We start from the raw sequence: 13,913 nt of genomic DNA on the forward strand, positions 1-13,913 counted from the left end.
AAAATAAAAGCTATACTATACGCTTCTTCTGGGCTATATTCTCAGCAGCATATTAAACATATCAGGTCCCCATAAGGAGAATCATGTGCTAACGGCTGTCTAAATGACTCGGGTAAAGTTTGTAGCATGCATGATTGTTGTTTTTGTCTGCTTCCACTTGTCTTTGCACTAGGATGATGTCGGCATAAATGTGAAATCATATTCGTTGTGTTCCCACTAGTGCTGTCAGCATTAATCTGAAATGATGTTAACGCCACAACACGGCAAATCTCCGTTAACGAGCTACCGCGGATCGCCCCGTGCGTGGGGCTGGACGGCCAACACGTTAACGAGCTAACTGCGCTAACGCAGTAGTTCCCACCATGTAATTGAGCATTGCGTGGCACATCCGACATACTGTTTTACTTTTGTCCATAACGCGCTTACCTTCAGGGTCATACGTCACATGAAGACCAAAATAGTTCCAAAGGCCAGATCTGAATGCGGGTGGGGGAGGTTCAATTTGCCATGTTGTAATGAGCTTAGCTTCTGTCTTGCTAGCTTGCACTGCGCTCAGTGGATCCGCGTTCGACAGTGCAGCCTAGGCGGAGTAGTCAAACGCAGATCCACTGCGCTCTCAACACAGACAATAGTTGATAAAATAAATTCAAAATTTTGTATTGTTCGATACAAATGTATACCGAACCGAAAGCACTGTATCGAACGGTTCAATATCGATACGAGTATCTTTGCACCCCTAATATGTATATATATATATATATATATTTCTTTGGGGTGAAACCAAAAGGAAAGGCTAACCTAAGCACCCGGCATTTTACAAAAATCCTTGCACACCTTAAATGACTGACCCTCACAGTCTGAATTGGTGTCATTAGGAATGCTGGGAAGGTGAAAATCATGGTGGATCAATAAATTACCTATCTCTAAGCTGGTGAGCAATTTAGAAGGTGCTTTGAAGTGGAAAGATTTAGAAAATCTTAGACTTCAAGGATTACTGTATTCCCTTCAGAAGGACAGTAACAAAACCTATTCCAATGTAAGGGTTTGTTGGTAGGGGGGCTGGGCCATATCATACCGTTCATGGTAATACTGGTATAATGTTGGGCAATGATAAGAAAATGAAATATTGCGATAGAATATGGGTAAAACGTGCATGCGCAAATGGCGGAAAAAGCATGGCGGCGACGCAGAATGAGAAGGGCGAAAGCGGATTGTTGAATGAAACGGATGAACCAGAATTGGTTTGTAAAAATGCTGCAACTTCAGTGGTGTGGAACTGGCTTAGCTTTCGTCCATCAGATACAGAACAAAGCATTATTTTTGGTAGAGCATGCTAGCGGGCCGTGGTTATTACCGTGTTTTTTGGAAAATACGGCACACTTAAAATCAATATTTAGATTTTTCTGAAAATAGACAGTGCCCCTTATAATCCCGTGTGCCTTATGTATGAATTCTGGTTGTGTTTACTGACCTTGAAACTATTTTATGTGGTACACGGTGCTCGAAAGTCTATCGTAGGCAGGAACCTCGCGGAGTGATACAACATAATATTACCGTATTTTTAAGTTTTGTGGATATTATACGTGGTTATGCTGAGGATATGTCGGCTAATTTCCACTGGAAATGCCTTTTGGTTAAACTGTCAGCAAGGAATTTGCATTTGCACTGTTAAATTTTTTATATAACTTTAATGCACGTAAAAAACAGCTGCTTGTTTAAGTGAAAATGCAGTGATTTTTTTTTTTGCACTGATAAAATTGTGGAGTTGTAAAGTATTTTGTCTAGTGTCAATTATATCGTCAGTTATATCGTTATCGCAAATTTTCAAATGTATATCGTAATAAATATTTTTGGTCATATTGCCCTGCTCTAGTAGGATCCAGAGGTTATAATTGATCTGATGGGGGTTGTAGGAAAGATTTATTTAAGGCATAGACCGAGCAGGCTGACACATAAGAATAAACCTCCCTTTCCAGAGCAGACCATCAGAATGTTTGTTTAATAAAGTTTCTGGTTCAACTCACTCGAGGCTGGCATGCAAATCTCACAGCATTGAGCCCATTGGATTACTTGAGAGTGTATGGAGGAGGGAACATAAAGACAGTTGGGAGGGCCTCCTCCTATGTCTGGATCATGTTGTCTGGTCTTGGTTGACTGTGGCTTCATGTCAGTCTCTCCATGTTAGTTCACCCATACTGTATTTATGGGAGGAGCATCGGGACATTCTTTGGGAATCTGTGTTTGGTATTATATCCCTGGATTTCAAGCAATAGGTAAAAGGAAATTTAGAACACCCACAAACAGTCCCTACACAGCATGACAAGGACTCGACCTCTTAGAGCTGTGGTGTCAAGCTCCAGTCCTCGAAGGCCAGCATCCTGCTTGTTTTTGAGATATCCCTGCCCTACCTGCTGCTGGTTACCTGGATCAGGTGTGCTTTGCCAATAAGAAGGAACCAATGTTTCCACTCCCTCTGGGGCTAGCTTAATGGCAACATCGTTGTTCTTTTCAGATGAAGATAGACAGGATGTAGCTTACCATCTGAGCCAATGTTCTGGGAGATTGATTGAGTAAGGGAGGCATCTACATCAATAATCTAAAAATCTGGGGGAATAGGCAGGTTTGGAAGTCTGTATCGGCTTCTGGAGACCAGAGAAAGGAGAGAGTTGGTGTGGTGAGCATAGCTAGAGGAGCCAGAGTTCTGCTGTTGTTCTGCTGCAGAAAAGCAGGGTAACTAACTGATAAGCAGGCAGGTAGGTTGATAATCAAAGTCCAATTCCAGTTTAGCTTGGAAGTCAGTTGTGAATTCTTCTTAGGGGCCACAAGCGTATAAAGCACACACTAAGAGTTTCCTAAAGATGAAAACAGCGGGTATGTATTTGTGAAAAAACCAAAGCATGAAAAGAAGAGTCTAACGTTACAGCTACTGAAGCTGAACTTGCTGGGGAAGGTGGATGGGAGAAACCTGCCTTTAAAAGCACAGAAGTGTGATAAAGAATGGGCATGAGGTGTGTGCATCCAGCTGCTTCACAATCTTATTAACTTCCATGCACCAGGGCGGCAACCTGCACACACACGAGAACACTCTCCAGAGCAAGAGAGCGTGACACTAAGGGTTTTGTGACAAAGATATGTCGGGGGAAAAAATTGAGATGTAGAATGAAAAATGTCTGACACAGTGTAAAATCACAGATTTCTAACTTTTCTGATTTTTTTTCATGAAATCTGCAATTAGGTCCAAGTATAATCAAGTTTCTGTTAAAGGTTCTATAAGTGAGAATTAGAAGCCTGATATAATGTAGCGGCAGATAGTTTTTTCCTATGAAAATATATACAGGAGCAGAGAATGAAGTCACTCTCCCTGTGTGTGTGTTGTAATCTGAGATTTTTTTATTATATGTTTTGGTAGCTAATCTGTGTGTGCATGTCGGTGCATGTGAGACCCTCCCTGTGAAACTGTTATGGAAAAGCAAAGAGAGAAAATGATGTGACGTGGTTTCATTTTCAGCTATTCTGCTGGTGTTTTCCTGTGCTTCACCCACAGCAGCAGGAAAACCTCAGCAGACGATTTCATAGTGTCGGGCTGGACACCAAATTCATTCAGTGTCATTTGGTTGCATTCTGTTCACGAAGAAATTAGATTAAAAAGGAATTTCAGCAGCTTGAGAGTTTCAGTCTTGTCATAAACTGTAGTTGTTTCTATTAATTTTTCATGCTTTGTTTCAAATTGTACAAAGCTATTATCAAGCAGCACTTCTTAATGTTCAATAAAATGCTGTAGATGCCATGCAAGCATTCAGATTTCATGTTTTGGGAGATACTACTGCTGTGAGCCTAAGAAAAAGAGCAGAAAAGTTGAATTTTAACATATAACCTAAATCATTTTATTTTTTAAAGTTGCAATGCTACTTTTCTAGGGCGTTGCAAGGGATTCACATACTTCAGACACATTAAGGTTTCCTGATAACAGTACACTTTTATCAAAGAGCGAGACATCTCCCTCAGGGGTTAGTAGAGACCCACCCATTTCAAAAAATTGAACAATATTTATTGATGTTATAAGAAAATTACATGATTTCAACACTATGTTGCCCTAAACCGAGTGCTGTGTGATTGAGAAATTCTGGACAAGTTTTAACAGGCTCTCTCGGTCCTGCACTCCCCCTGAAGTTTCTTTTTAACTCACTCCATTCCTCTCCCCTTATCTGCTCATGGCCTGTTGTAACCTCAACATGATGTTTGGGCACGTTCAGGTTTTTACACTAAACTGTAAACCTGCCTGCTAGATGCTTACTCACTCGCCAACATTGATTTGCCTTTGCAGTAATAGTGTGCATTTTAATGGAAAATGGCTAAAGCAGTAGAAATATTAGGAAAATCTCTCTGCAGCTAAATCATAAAAGTCTGAGGGAATAAACTTGTAAATGTTTAATGTTTTTCTGACAAGTCAGTGTCATAACCTTTCTGTCTTTCTCTTCCACACAGAGGTAGAAACGGATTAAATCCAATTTTTATGATAATTTGCCAGCATTTGTGTTAGAAATATAAATGACAATGACAAAACATGTATTATTACAACTATTAAAATTCTTTTGCAAATGCAGTCATTTTATGTTATGACAAGGATTGGATGGTTAAAGGGAAATGTATAGACACCTAAGTCTATTACTTAAACACATTAACCTTACGTCTGAAAGACCCCTGGCTCGATTCCGAGGGGTACAAACAAACCCAGCCTGACTGGGTCTCACATTGCTGTAGTCCTAGTCCTTCTCCCAAGCCTGAGTAAAATGTGAGGAAGAGGAAAAACATGTGGCAAGTCAACATGTGGATACATCCACTGTGGTGGCCTCTTGGGAAATAGGGGATCAGCTGAAAGTACCTTCTGTTGATGGTCATTTGCAGTAGTAATGCAACTAGGGCTGCCACAAACGATTATTTTGATAGTCGACTAGTCACCGATTATTTTTGCGATTAGTCGACTAATCAGATCATCATCCATTGGACATACAGCTTATTGCACCAGCAGCATCTGGTCTTATATAACTATCATTAGCTTACAGCTTGAAGTGTTTGTGCTAACTAAAAATAAAGACAAGATGGTAGTTTATTAATTTTTAATGAAATTTGCAGATTGTTTCGGTGAAGTTTAATAAACTCCTTGCTTTCTAAAATATAACAGGACACCGGAGTATATTCTCCAGCGTCTCACACTTCTGATAATCAGCTGTCTGCTTGACAGTTTTAGCTGTGCAAAAAACTATACCTTTAATCTCAGCCAAACCGATTTACTCAGGAACAAATAAAATACTAAAGAAAGCCAAACAATAACATTTTTAAGTTATCTAAGTGACTTATATATATGTTTAACCTGACTAGCGAAAGACGGCGGTGGGTTTGAAAACGATTTGCCGGGAGTCCGGTGTTCTCACGGCTCTAGTGAGCCTTGCCCCCGCCTAGCTAACGAGCTAGTGGGTAACAGACGTCTCCGAAAACGTCGGAGCGCTTTTGAAAATATGTGGTGTCCTGATAAACTGAGCAGATATTTGAAGTTTACACAGCTACATTCTCGCCTGAAAATATGTTAAACGTTTATTTTGTGACCCAGAAAGAATAATAAGAGTAAAGTTAAAACTAACTAGCTGCCGCCATTGTTGACAACTGCGCTGGGCTGCGCTATGAATTCTGGGACACAGCTTCTTCTTCTTCGGGGTTTAACGGCAGCTGGCATCCTTGTACATGCAGTGCTGCCATCTTCTGTTTCAGTCCGTTATTACACTCTTAAATCCTACTACTCATTCCTGCGTCCTTTGTGATCTTACAAAGCTTCAAACGATGCGTCGACTATTAAATTAGTCGTCGACGATTTTAATAGTCGACATAATCGTGACTAGTCGACTAATCGTGGCAGCCCTAAATGCAACAGTAAATGTAACAGTGTTACATGCCGTTATCATCAGTGATCACTTTGAAGAAAGTAGTGGAGTGTGATGGACCTCCTGTGGTGCTCTTAAAATGGGTCTTTAAATGACTGAAAAGACCAACTCCACAGACTCTTTCAGTGTGGACACTGATGTGAGTGTGCTGTGGCTTTTCTGTGGCAGCTTGTTCATTTTCATTGAAAGAGTGAAAAAAAAAAAATCTCCTTGCAACTTTGTGAGGTATTCCCAGTATGATGTGTAACATTTTTTGAGGTTTCTCCAGATATCCTCTGAGCATCATTTAAGTCTGATTAGGCTTTTGTGTTTCGATTTCTGTGGTTCCATCTCGATGGTGGCAGGTCAGTGCTGGCTTCCTCAGTAACACTGATGTTAGTTTTCTTTTCTTGTCAGTGGATATGCAGGACTTTCAAATGCATCTCTGATATTAGGATTCAGGGTTGCTCTGTGCCTGCTCAAAGTAATTGAGGTCTCTGGTCCATATCAGTCTGGTCAAGATAAATGCCTCATAGATGAGTAGGGTACTTCCATACAAACTCAGGCAAATCTAAAAATGGAAAGAGTACAAAACTATTCAGAATCAGTTATAGTGAAGTGCCTTCAGTATATTTAGTGAAGCCATGCAAAATGTTATTCTTAATACTGTAAAATTTTAATGGTTAAAAAACATATTAAAGCTGTACAACCAAATAAGTTTTGAATTCAAGTAAAAAATTCAAGTATCACAATATGGTAATATTATCGGTAATCTAGAGATTTTTTCAGGTCTTTTTTTTTCTACATCCATTCACAGCAACATTGTCAAGAGATATATCATAGTTTCAATAACAAAAACATGACACTGGTTTCTATTACTGTTTGACATAGAGTAACAGAAACCAACGTCCGTACTGTGGTGTGAGAAATGATCAAAAAGTCGAAAATTTAAGTATTCTGATTCTGAATTTCATGGCTTATGAGAGCATGTGGGATAGGTGGAAGCTCAAAACAATTTATGGTATGCGAAAGGTCTTTGATGCCACACACATCTTCTGGCTTTCATTCCTTTCACACAGTACACAAAAATACTGAATTCCCACCACAATCAGTCCTTTATGATTTCATGTGTTGGCCAGAGGGGCCGATGGCGCGATATGGCAGCCTCGCTTCTGTCAGTCTGCCCCAGGGCAGCTGTGGCTACAACCGTAGTTTGCCTCCACCAGTGTATGAATGTGAGAGTGAATGAATAGTGGTATTGTAAAGCGCTTTGGGTGCCTTGAAAAGCGCTATATAAATCCAATCCATTATTATTATTATTATGTCACTCATAATATTAATATTCTAAACATCCATCAGTCTCTATTGTTAACTAGTCCAGTGGGGATGAAGTCTGTCCCACCTGACTCTTGGTAAAAGGCCAAGTACAGCTTAGGTAAGTCCCCAAAAAGTCAAAGGACTAGATCAGGGGTCCCCAACTGCAGGCCTCGAGGGCCGGTGTCCTGCAGGTTTTAGATCTCACCCTGGGTCTACACACCTGAATCAAATGATTAGTTCATTACCAGGCCTCTGGAGAACTGCAAGACATGTTGAGGAGGTAACGTAGCCATTTGAATCAGCTGTGTTGGATCACAGACACATCTAATAACTGCAGGACACCTGCCCTCAAGGCCTGGAGTTGGGGACCCCTGGACTAGATGAACCGTCTGCTGTGCAAGTAATCACTGATGAACCTGATCTCTGAAACTCTATGTAAAGCAACAAGGACTTTTGTAAAATAATTAAATTATGATGCATGTCAGTTTGAATGATTACTTTGCTTGCCCCCTGATTTCCAGACTTTGGAAGACCATGAGGGTTACGGTCACTTAGAGGTCATAGGATTAATCGTTTAAGCTCTAATTCTGACCGAACAACAGGAAAATCAAAAGAAAAATTTCCATTGTTTCAACATAAAGCATCAAATACAAAGAGAATTTTGTATTGGCTCACTAAGTTTAGTATGTAATAAACACATTTCCTTCTGTCACCCTTAAAAAAAGACTGTGAGCTTTGCTCTTTCAGCTGAATGTCTTCTGTTCAGCACCAAAGAAACCCCACGTCCTGTTCTTCCTTTCAGTCAGATGCCGGTGTAGAAATTCCACAAGATCTTGAGGCGTGGGACCACATGGGGGGCGGGGGACCTCTGTTGTATCTCAGAGCTAAAAGGGGATTTTCATTTCAAAGCTCTCACTCAGCTCTGCAGCTGAACATCTGACCCCACTGAATTACTTGCAGTGAGATCAGTGGAGCAAATCGAGCTTGGGAATAATAATAACATCCTATTTCTGGAGGAAGGCTCTGAAAAATGGCGAGGCCCATTATATGCAATTTGCGCTCTGCTATGCCATTTTTGTACACAGATCAATCTAGGGTTTTTTTTCCCCATCCCTGGCCTCCTTCCTCTTTTTTTTCCTCCCTCCACTTCCTCTTCCTCCCCCTCCTTCAGTGGTTGGGTGTGGTGAGTTGCTGCTTCTGGAATAACTGTCTGAACAACAGCTCGCTTACTCTCAGGAGATTCTGCCTTTTTGGGGGGAGTTACTTAAGAATTAAGAGAGTTCAGATGCAGGGTAAAAACCAGCAGCTGGGCTCTCCAATCTCTCCAATGTTTTAGTTTTTGAGGCTGATACCACTGCTCGCAAAGTGGTAAAGAGATGAGAAAGAACAGACAAGAAAGAAAGAAGTGTGCCAAAGATAGAGCACAGAGGCTGCAAATGGGTGAGGTGGAGGAAGTCAGATGGAAAATGAAGATGGGATAGAAAAATAATAAAGAGGAGATTGAAGTGGAGAGATTGACTGTCAGTTTTCTAGGTGAGGGGAAAAGAACTGCAACAGGACAATGGAAGAAACAAATCATTTATCAAAATTGTCATTGCTTTAGTTTGGTTGTTTTCTACAGGTCTAAAGGCACCCTCTCTCTCTCTCTGTGTGTTTGTGTGTGTGTTTTGGTGTGTAACAACAGACACCGAAACCACCCGCTTCGTTCGTTTCCACACCGCCGTTATCTCTGAAAATATGTCTGGAGGAATTTTCTTCTCATTTTGACAAGCAGATGATTTATGCAGCAGGGAGAGCTGCAGGGCTTCAGAGCACTGATTGCTGAGCTAGTGAAACAAACTCGGTGGCATTTAACAAACACACACACAAACATTCAGAGAGTCCTATAACACATAAAGCAGCTGACATTTTGGAAAAACGCAGCACAGTAGTTGATTCCTCTATAGAGGCAGAGTATTATCCCACTGCATAGAAGCTTTTTAAATGGCAATAATGACAGTGTGCCCAGCTCGGCCTTCTGCAGTGCAATTATTAGTTTAGAATCAGACTCGGTGACTCGTGAGGGAGCCACGCTCTGTGATAAATACTTTACAACACGCCATCAAAAATTTACAGCAAGGAGAAGATTTCCAACCACCAAGACGCTCCAAAAAGAGACCAAAGTGCAGATCCACAGAACATCTTCTTTAAACTCAAACAGTGAAATAGACCTCATTATTGCAGGGAAAAAACATTCATAGAACCTGTCTGGAGCTGCTCCAGCATTACAGATCACATGTAAGATAGGGTTTGTAGCATGTTTACTTAAAATGCTGGTTTTTGGCTTACCAACATAAAACTTTGAAGCAGCAAAATTCTTAAAATAACACTTAATGTTTAAAATGTAAAGCAGAAAATCCTCACAGACTGAAGGATTACTGACCACTCAGTCCATTATAGGCATGATAATGCCTGTAATGGGCCGGGTGATCATTATAAGGACCATTGCAACAGCCGACAGTTATTACACCACTGTGCTACTACTCTAGAAAAGTGTGATAAGGTCTACCAGGTGGCCAGTAACCTGTCTAGTGTTAGATTAAGGATTTTATTGGGTTTTGTTTTAGCAACATGCTAAATAGGCACATTTTCAGAAACTAGAAGATGTTGCATTTTCAATGAAGTTTCGGACTTTTAAAAAGGGGTGGTTGTTAAAGAAACCCTACCTCCAACCCTAACACATACTGGGTCGCCAATGTTAGGGAAGGTAGCACCAGCAGGTAGGCTGCTTCAGTCATTCACATTCAGTTCAGATGCCCCTGTGGAACAGCAAGTGATTAGCTCACTCAGCATTGCTTTGTAGCTGATATGTGGTTGCTAGGGGACAATCCAGACATAAGCAGCCTAGGTAACCCCCTAATCTATATACCAACCTTTCATATGTCAATCAGGACTATCCTTTACTCTTGTTGGTAGTTGCTTCAATTACTTGACTTCAAGCTATGAAAACATTAATTCTGGAGCCGCCCACTTTGCGCTGACAGCAGTTATTTCATTCCCTGAAGTTGCTAAAGCCTCTTTTCCATTAGTACCTACTCGACTCGGATCGACTGGTTTTCCATTACAACCCAGGAGTACCTTGTTTGCATGCTTGTCTGTGCGTCCCACGACACAATAAATGTGCAAGATGAACGCTACAACAAAGGTGGATATCGAAGCGAATATATACCTGCTGCTCAGTCTGTTGCTTTTCGTCAGACTCAGGGAACACAGCGTTGTTTTTTGTAGCCATTTCCCTTGTCGAGTTTCAAATTTGGCAGTTTTGATTTTCGTGAACGAGACGCTCTCAAGACTCATCGAGTGACACTACTGACCAGCCAATCAGTGGCATGCAGTCTGACGACATCAGAATTTAGTACCTATTTGGATTGCTTGGAACCCTAGCCGAGCAGGTACTAAAAAAACGACCTCGTCCCAGGTACCGTGACCTAATGGAAAACCCTGAAAACCGTGGCCAGTTGATCTGAGTAGGTTCTAATTGAAAAGGGGCTTAAATGTCGCTGACTTGTATGGTGTGTGGTCACCACGTCACTGCATCAAGTCATCCTGTGTGAGCGCCCCTTTAACCCTTTCTCCACAAGTAAAGTCATTTTCTTATTAGCCATTACTGTGTAGCTTATATTTGGTAATAAAGTGGCTGTTGGTGACCCTGTTGTACTGGTAGTTGCTTCAAGCTTGCAACCTCAAAGCTGAGATTCGTCTAACTCGTGAGCCTTCATTGGAATTCCTCGGTCCCTGGTCACCGCATGGCTGTGTGCTCTGCGGCAAGACACAGGGTGGTGTGTTAGCTCATTGTTCTTGGTTTTTGTGCTGTTGCATTTTTATCTTCATAGTGACCACTCACTTCTTTTTATATTTATTGTGTCATGTGTTTCTTTTCTGTTCTTGTGTGCTTTCATAAAGTTCCTTGTCCAGAGTGGGAATGCTTATTCTCTTTTATTGGAAATACGTTAAAAAGTTAAACATTAAAATACCAGTATACAGCAAAATAATAACATCTCAGTTAAACTCGCCTTGTTAATAAAATCCAAAACTCTGAACCTACGAAATACAATAAATATGTGTTTATTTTCCTAATGTTTGCTGGACTTTGTCAGTCCAACAGTTTCTGCTGCAGTAAACAAATTGTAATATTGTTAGAGACTTAAAGTTGTGTTGAGACAGGAAGTGTTCTCCTTTATTTTGGCAGGAATTTCCTGTTGTTATCTAGCAAGGAAACAGGTGCTTGTATTGCTAAAATCCTCTTCCCCTAACATTCACAAAGATATCCAGAAAAATACCAAACAAACATTGTGTGATTCTGTCTGTCACTCAAAGTCCAAATCAAACTTAAGCTGCAGATTTTGTCCAGAAGTGTTTGATCAACTCAGTTTGCTTCTCTGTCTTTGATGTAATGTGGCGACAGATCAGCATTCCAGCAGAACACCAAAACGCCGTCTGATTGGCCCCCAGCTGCCGCTATCTCATCCTCTGGTCTTCTCTCAGAGCGAGAGAGGCTGCTGGAGCATGACATCTGCATCCCCCCCCCCCCCCCCCAATATCCTGTCGTTCCACACATTCCTGCACATCCAGCTGAGGTCCAAAGTGGAGCTTTAAACTCACCTACGCTCTGTTGAGCCTGCAAGTCAAAGGCTGCATCCGAGTGTGTGCTGGCACTTCTGTCTTTGTGAGGACACTCGGAATAGAAAGTTTTCGTTCCTCATTTGGTGATACAATCTGAAACAGTTTCCATGCATTTCTATCAAAAAGAGATCAGTGTTGTAGGCACAAACCTGGAACCAGCACGGCAACATCCAACTGTTGGGCCTAAAGTTAATATCAGTGCTGTTGGGCCTTCTAGCTTCTGTAAAGGGCAGGATTCAGACTTAGTTCAAACTTAGTTCTTAACTTGCACTGCTTGAAGATTAGCACTCCAGGTGTAACCCCCCCCCAATGTGGCGACCACATGCCACACTGCTGAGAGCAGCCCGGGTTCGAGTCCAACCCGTGGCCTTGTACCACATGTCTTCCCCTGCTTTCCTGACCCTTCTTCACTGTATCTATCAAAATAAAGCTGAATAAACACTTTGCAACTCATTTTATGAAAATTTCTCCATAGATGGATATAAGCCTCTAGAATACACTGTCTTCACAAGTGTACTCATAAAGTCAGCACACATTAGTGGAAATGCACTTATTTGCATGAGATTCATTTGGATTTGCAAATCTGCTCTGACGTGCTGCAGGTCCTCTCCGCCGTAGGAACACAGCGAGTCTCCGCAGTCTTTAGTTTTCCCACAATCACCAGTCATCTGGGCAGAATTGACAGAGACAGAGAGGTTGCAGGGGCTGATGGGAGGGGCCGGGCTCCTGTCCAAACCAGTTAAATTCAAACAAACAGGAGTCACTTTAGCATCATGCATTTTTCTTTCCTAGTTTTTATTCTCTCTGTCCTCAGTTGTCCTATTTTTGGTTAGAAGAAAGTCAGATAATTACTGTTTATTTAGACCCAACTACATCATGAACGTGGTAAAAGACCAGAGACATTTTTGACCAGACTGGGGAATTTTGTAAGAAAATGTTGGGACACTTTGGACATCAGACATTCTTGTGTACTGGATCTCATATTGGATCCTGTGTGTATCAGTGTTGAGCTGCTGCATTCCTCATGTCATAAATATGCTACTGAAGCAACACAGGGTTCTTACTTCTACATCCAACACGAAGTTCATAAAAATTGCACAAAGCTGAGATTTGCAGTGGGTTAGAGAGGCCAGCTGTGGAAAAAACTGAAACCTCTAGATGTGCATTTATTTATTAATTGTATCTTTGTAAAGGGTGACTTCTGTCTGGCGTCTGGTCACTTTGCACCTTAAACAGACTTTTTGTGAACACACTGTATGTATGTTCATGTTGTGTGTATTATTGTAGGGTCTACCTTACAATATAAAGCGCCTTAAGGCAACTGTTGTTGTGATTTGGCACTATATAAATAAAATTGAATTGAATTGAATTGAAATGAAATGAAATGAAATGAAATTAAACACTGATTCCAAACCAGAATTCTTCAGAATCAGGAATTGATTCTGAATCGACCTCCATCACTCAAAGGTGAATAATTTATTTAGAACCCACATCTGAAATCTTCTCCCTCTCCTTTCTCTGCAGGCCCTGTTGAAGATGGACTGTCAGGGTCTTGTAGCCCGACTGGTGATGGACTTTGTCCTGCTCACCACTGCCGTGGAGGTAGCCGGCCGCTGGAGGGAGATGGCCGAGAGGCTCGTCAAGATTTCGCGCCAACAAATGGATGCTTACGAGGCACCACACCGTGACAAGAACGGAGTGGTGGACAGCGAGGTATGCGTGTCCTAACATCCCAAAAAAAGATTTCACACAACAACAACTTCAGTTGCAACTGGCAAAAACAACAAATCCATTCTGTACAAGCCTGATCAGCTTTATTATGTTTTAGGACTGAACATTCAGTTATTTGCTTGTCTGTTTGAATCTGTAACATTAAGACATTCATGTTTCTCAGAGGATGAAATCAGCTGACCTAAGCAGTAGGGGTACAACGATATTCGTATCGATATTGAACCGTTCGATACAGTGCTTTCGGTTCGGTACGCATATGTATCGAACAATACAACATTTGTAATTTAT

At 41.3% G+C, this 13,913-nt stretch overlaps 1 protein-coding gene across 2 annotated transcripts in view; it reads left to right on the forward strand.

Moving 5' to 3' along the window:
- Positions 1-13,913, forward strand: part of LOC102202910 (SH3 domain-binding protein 4) — a 46,896-nt gene that overhangs the window by 30,779 nt on the left and 2,204 nt on the right. For both annotated transcript variants that reach the window (XM_005745539.1, XM_005745540.1), the window contains exon 4: positions 13,419-13,607. In XM_005745539.1, coding sequence (XP_005745596.1) covers positions 13,419-13,607 — 189 coding nt within the window. The remainder of the gene's footprint in view (positions 1-13,418; positions 13,608-13,913) is intronic.

The sequence above is a fragment of the Pundamilia nyererei genome, unplaced genomic scaffold (assembly GCF_000239375.1).
Source record: "Pundamilia nyererei isolate P.nyererei 1_Seehausen unplaced genomic scaffold, PunNye1.0 scaffold00160, whole genome shotgun sequence".
Classification (NCBI taxonomy): domain Eukaryota; kingdom Metazoa; phylum Chordata; class Actinopteri; order Cichliformes; family Cichlidae; genus Pundamilia; species Pundamilia nyererei.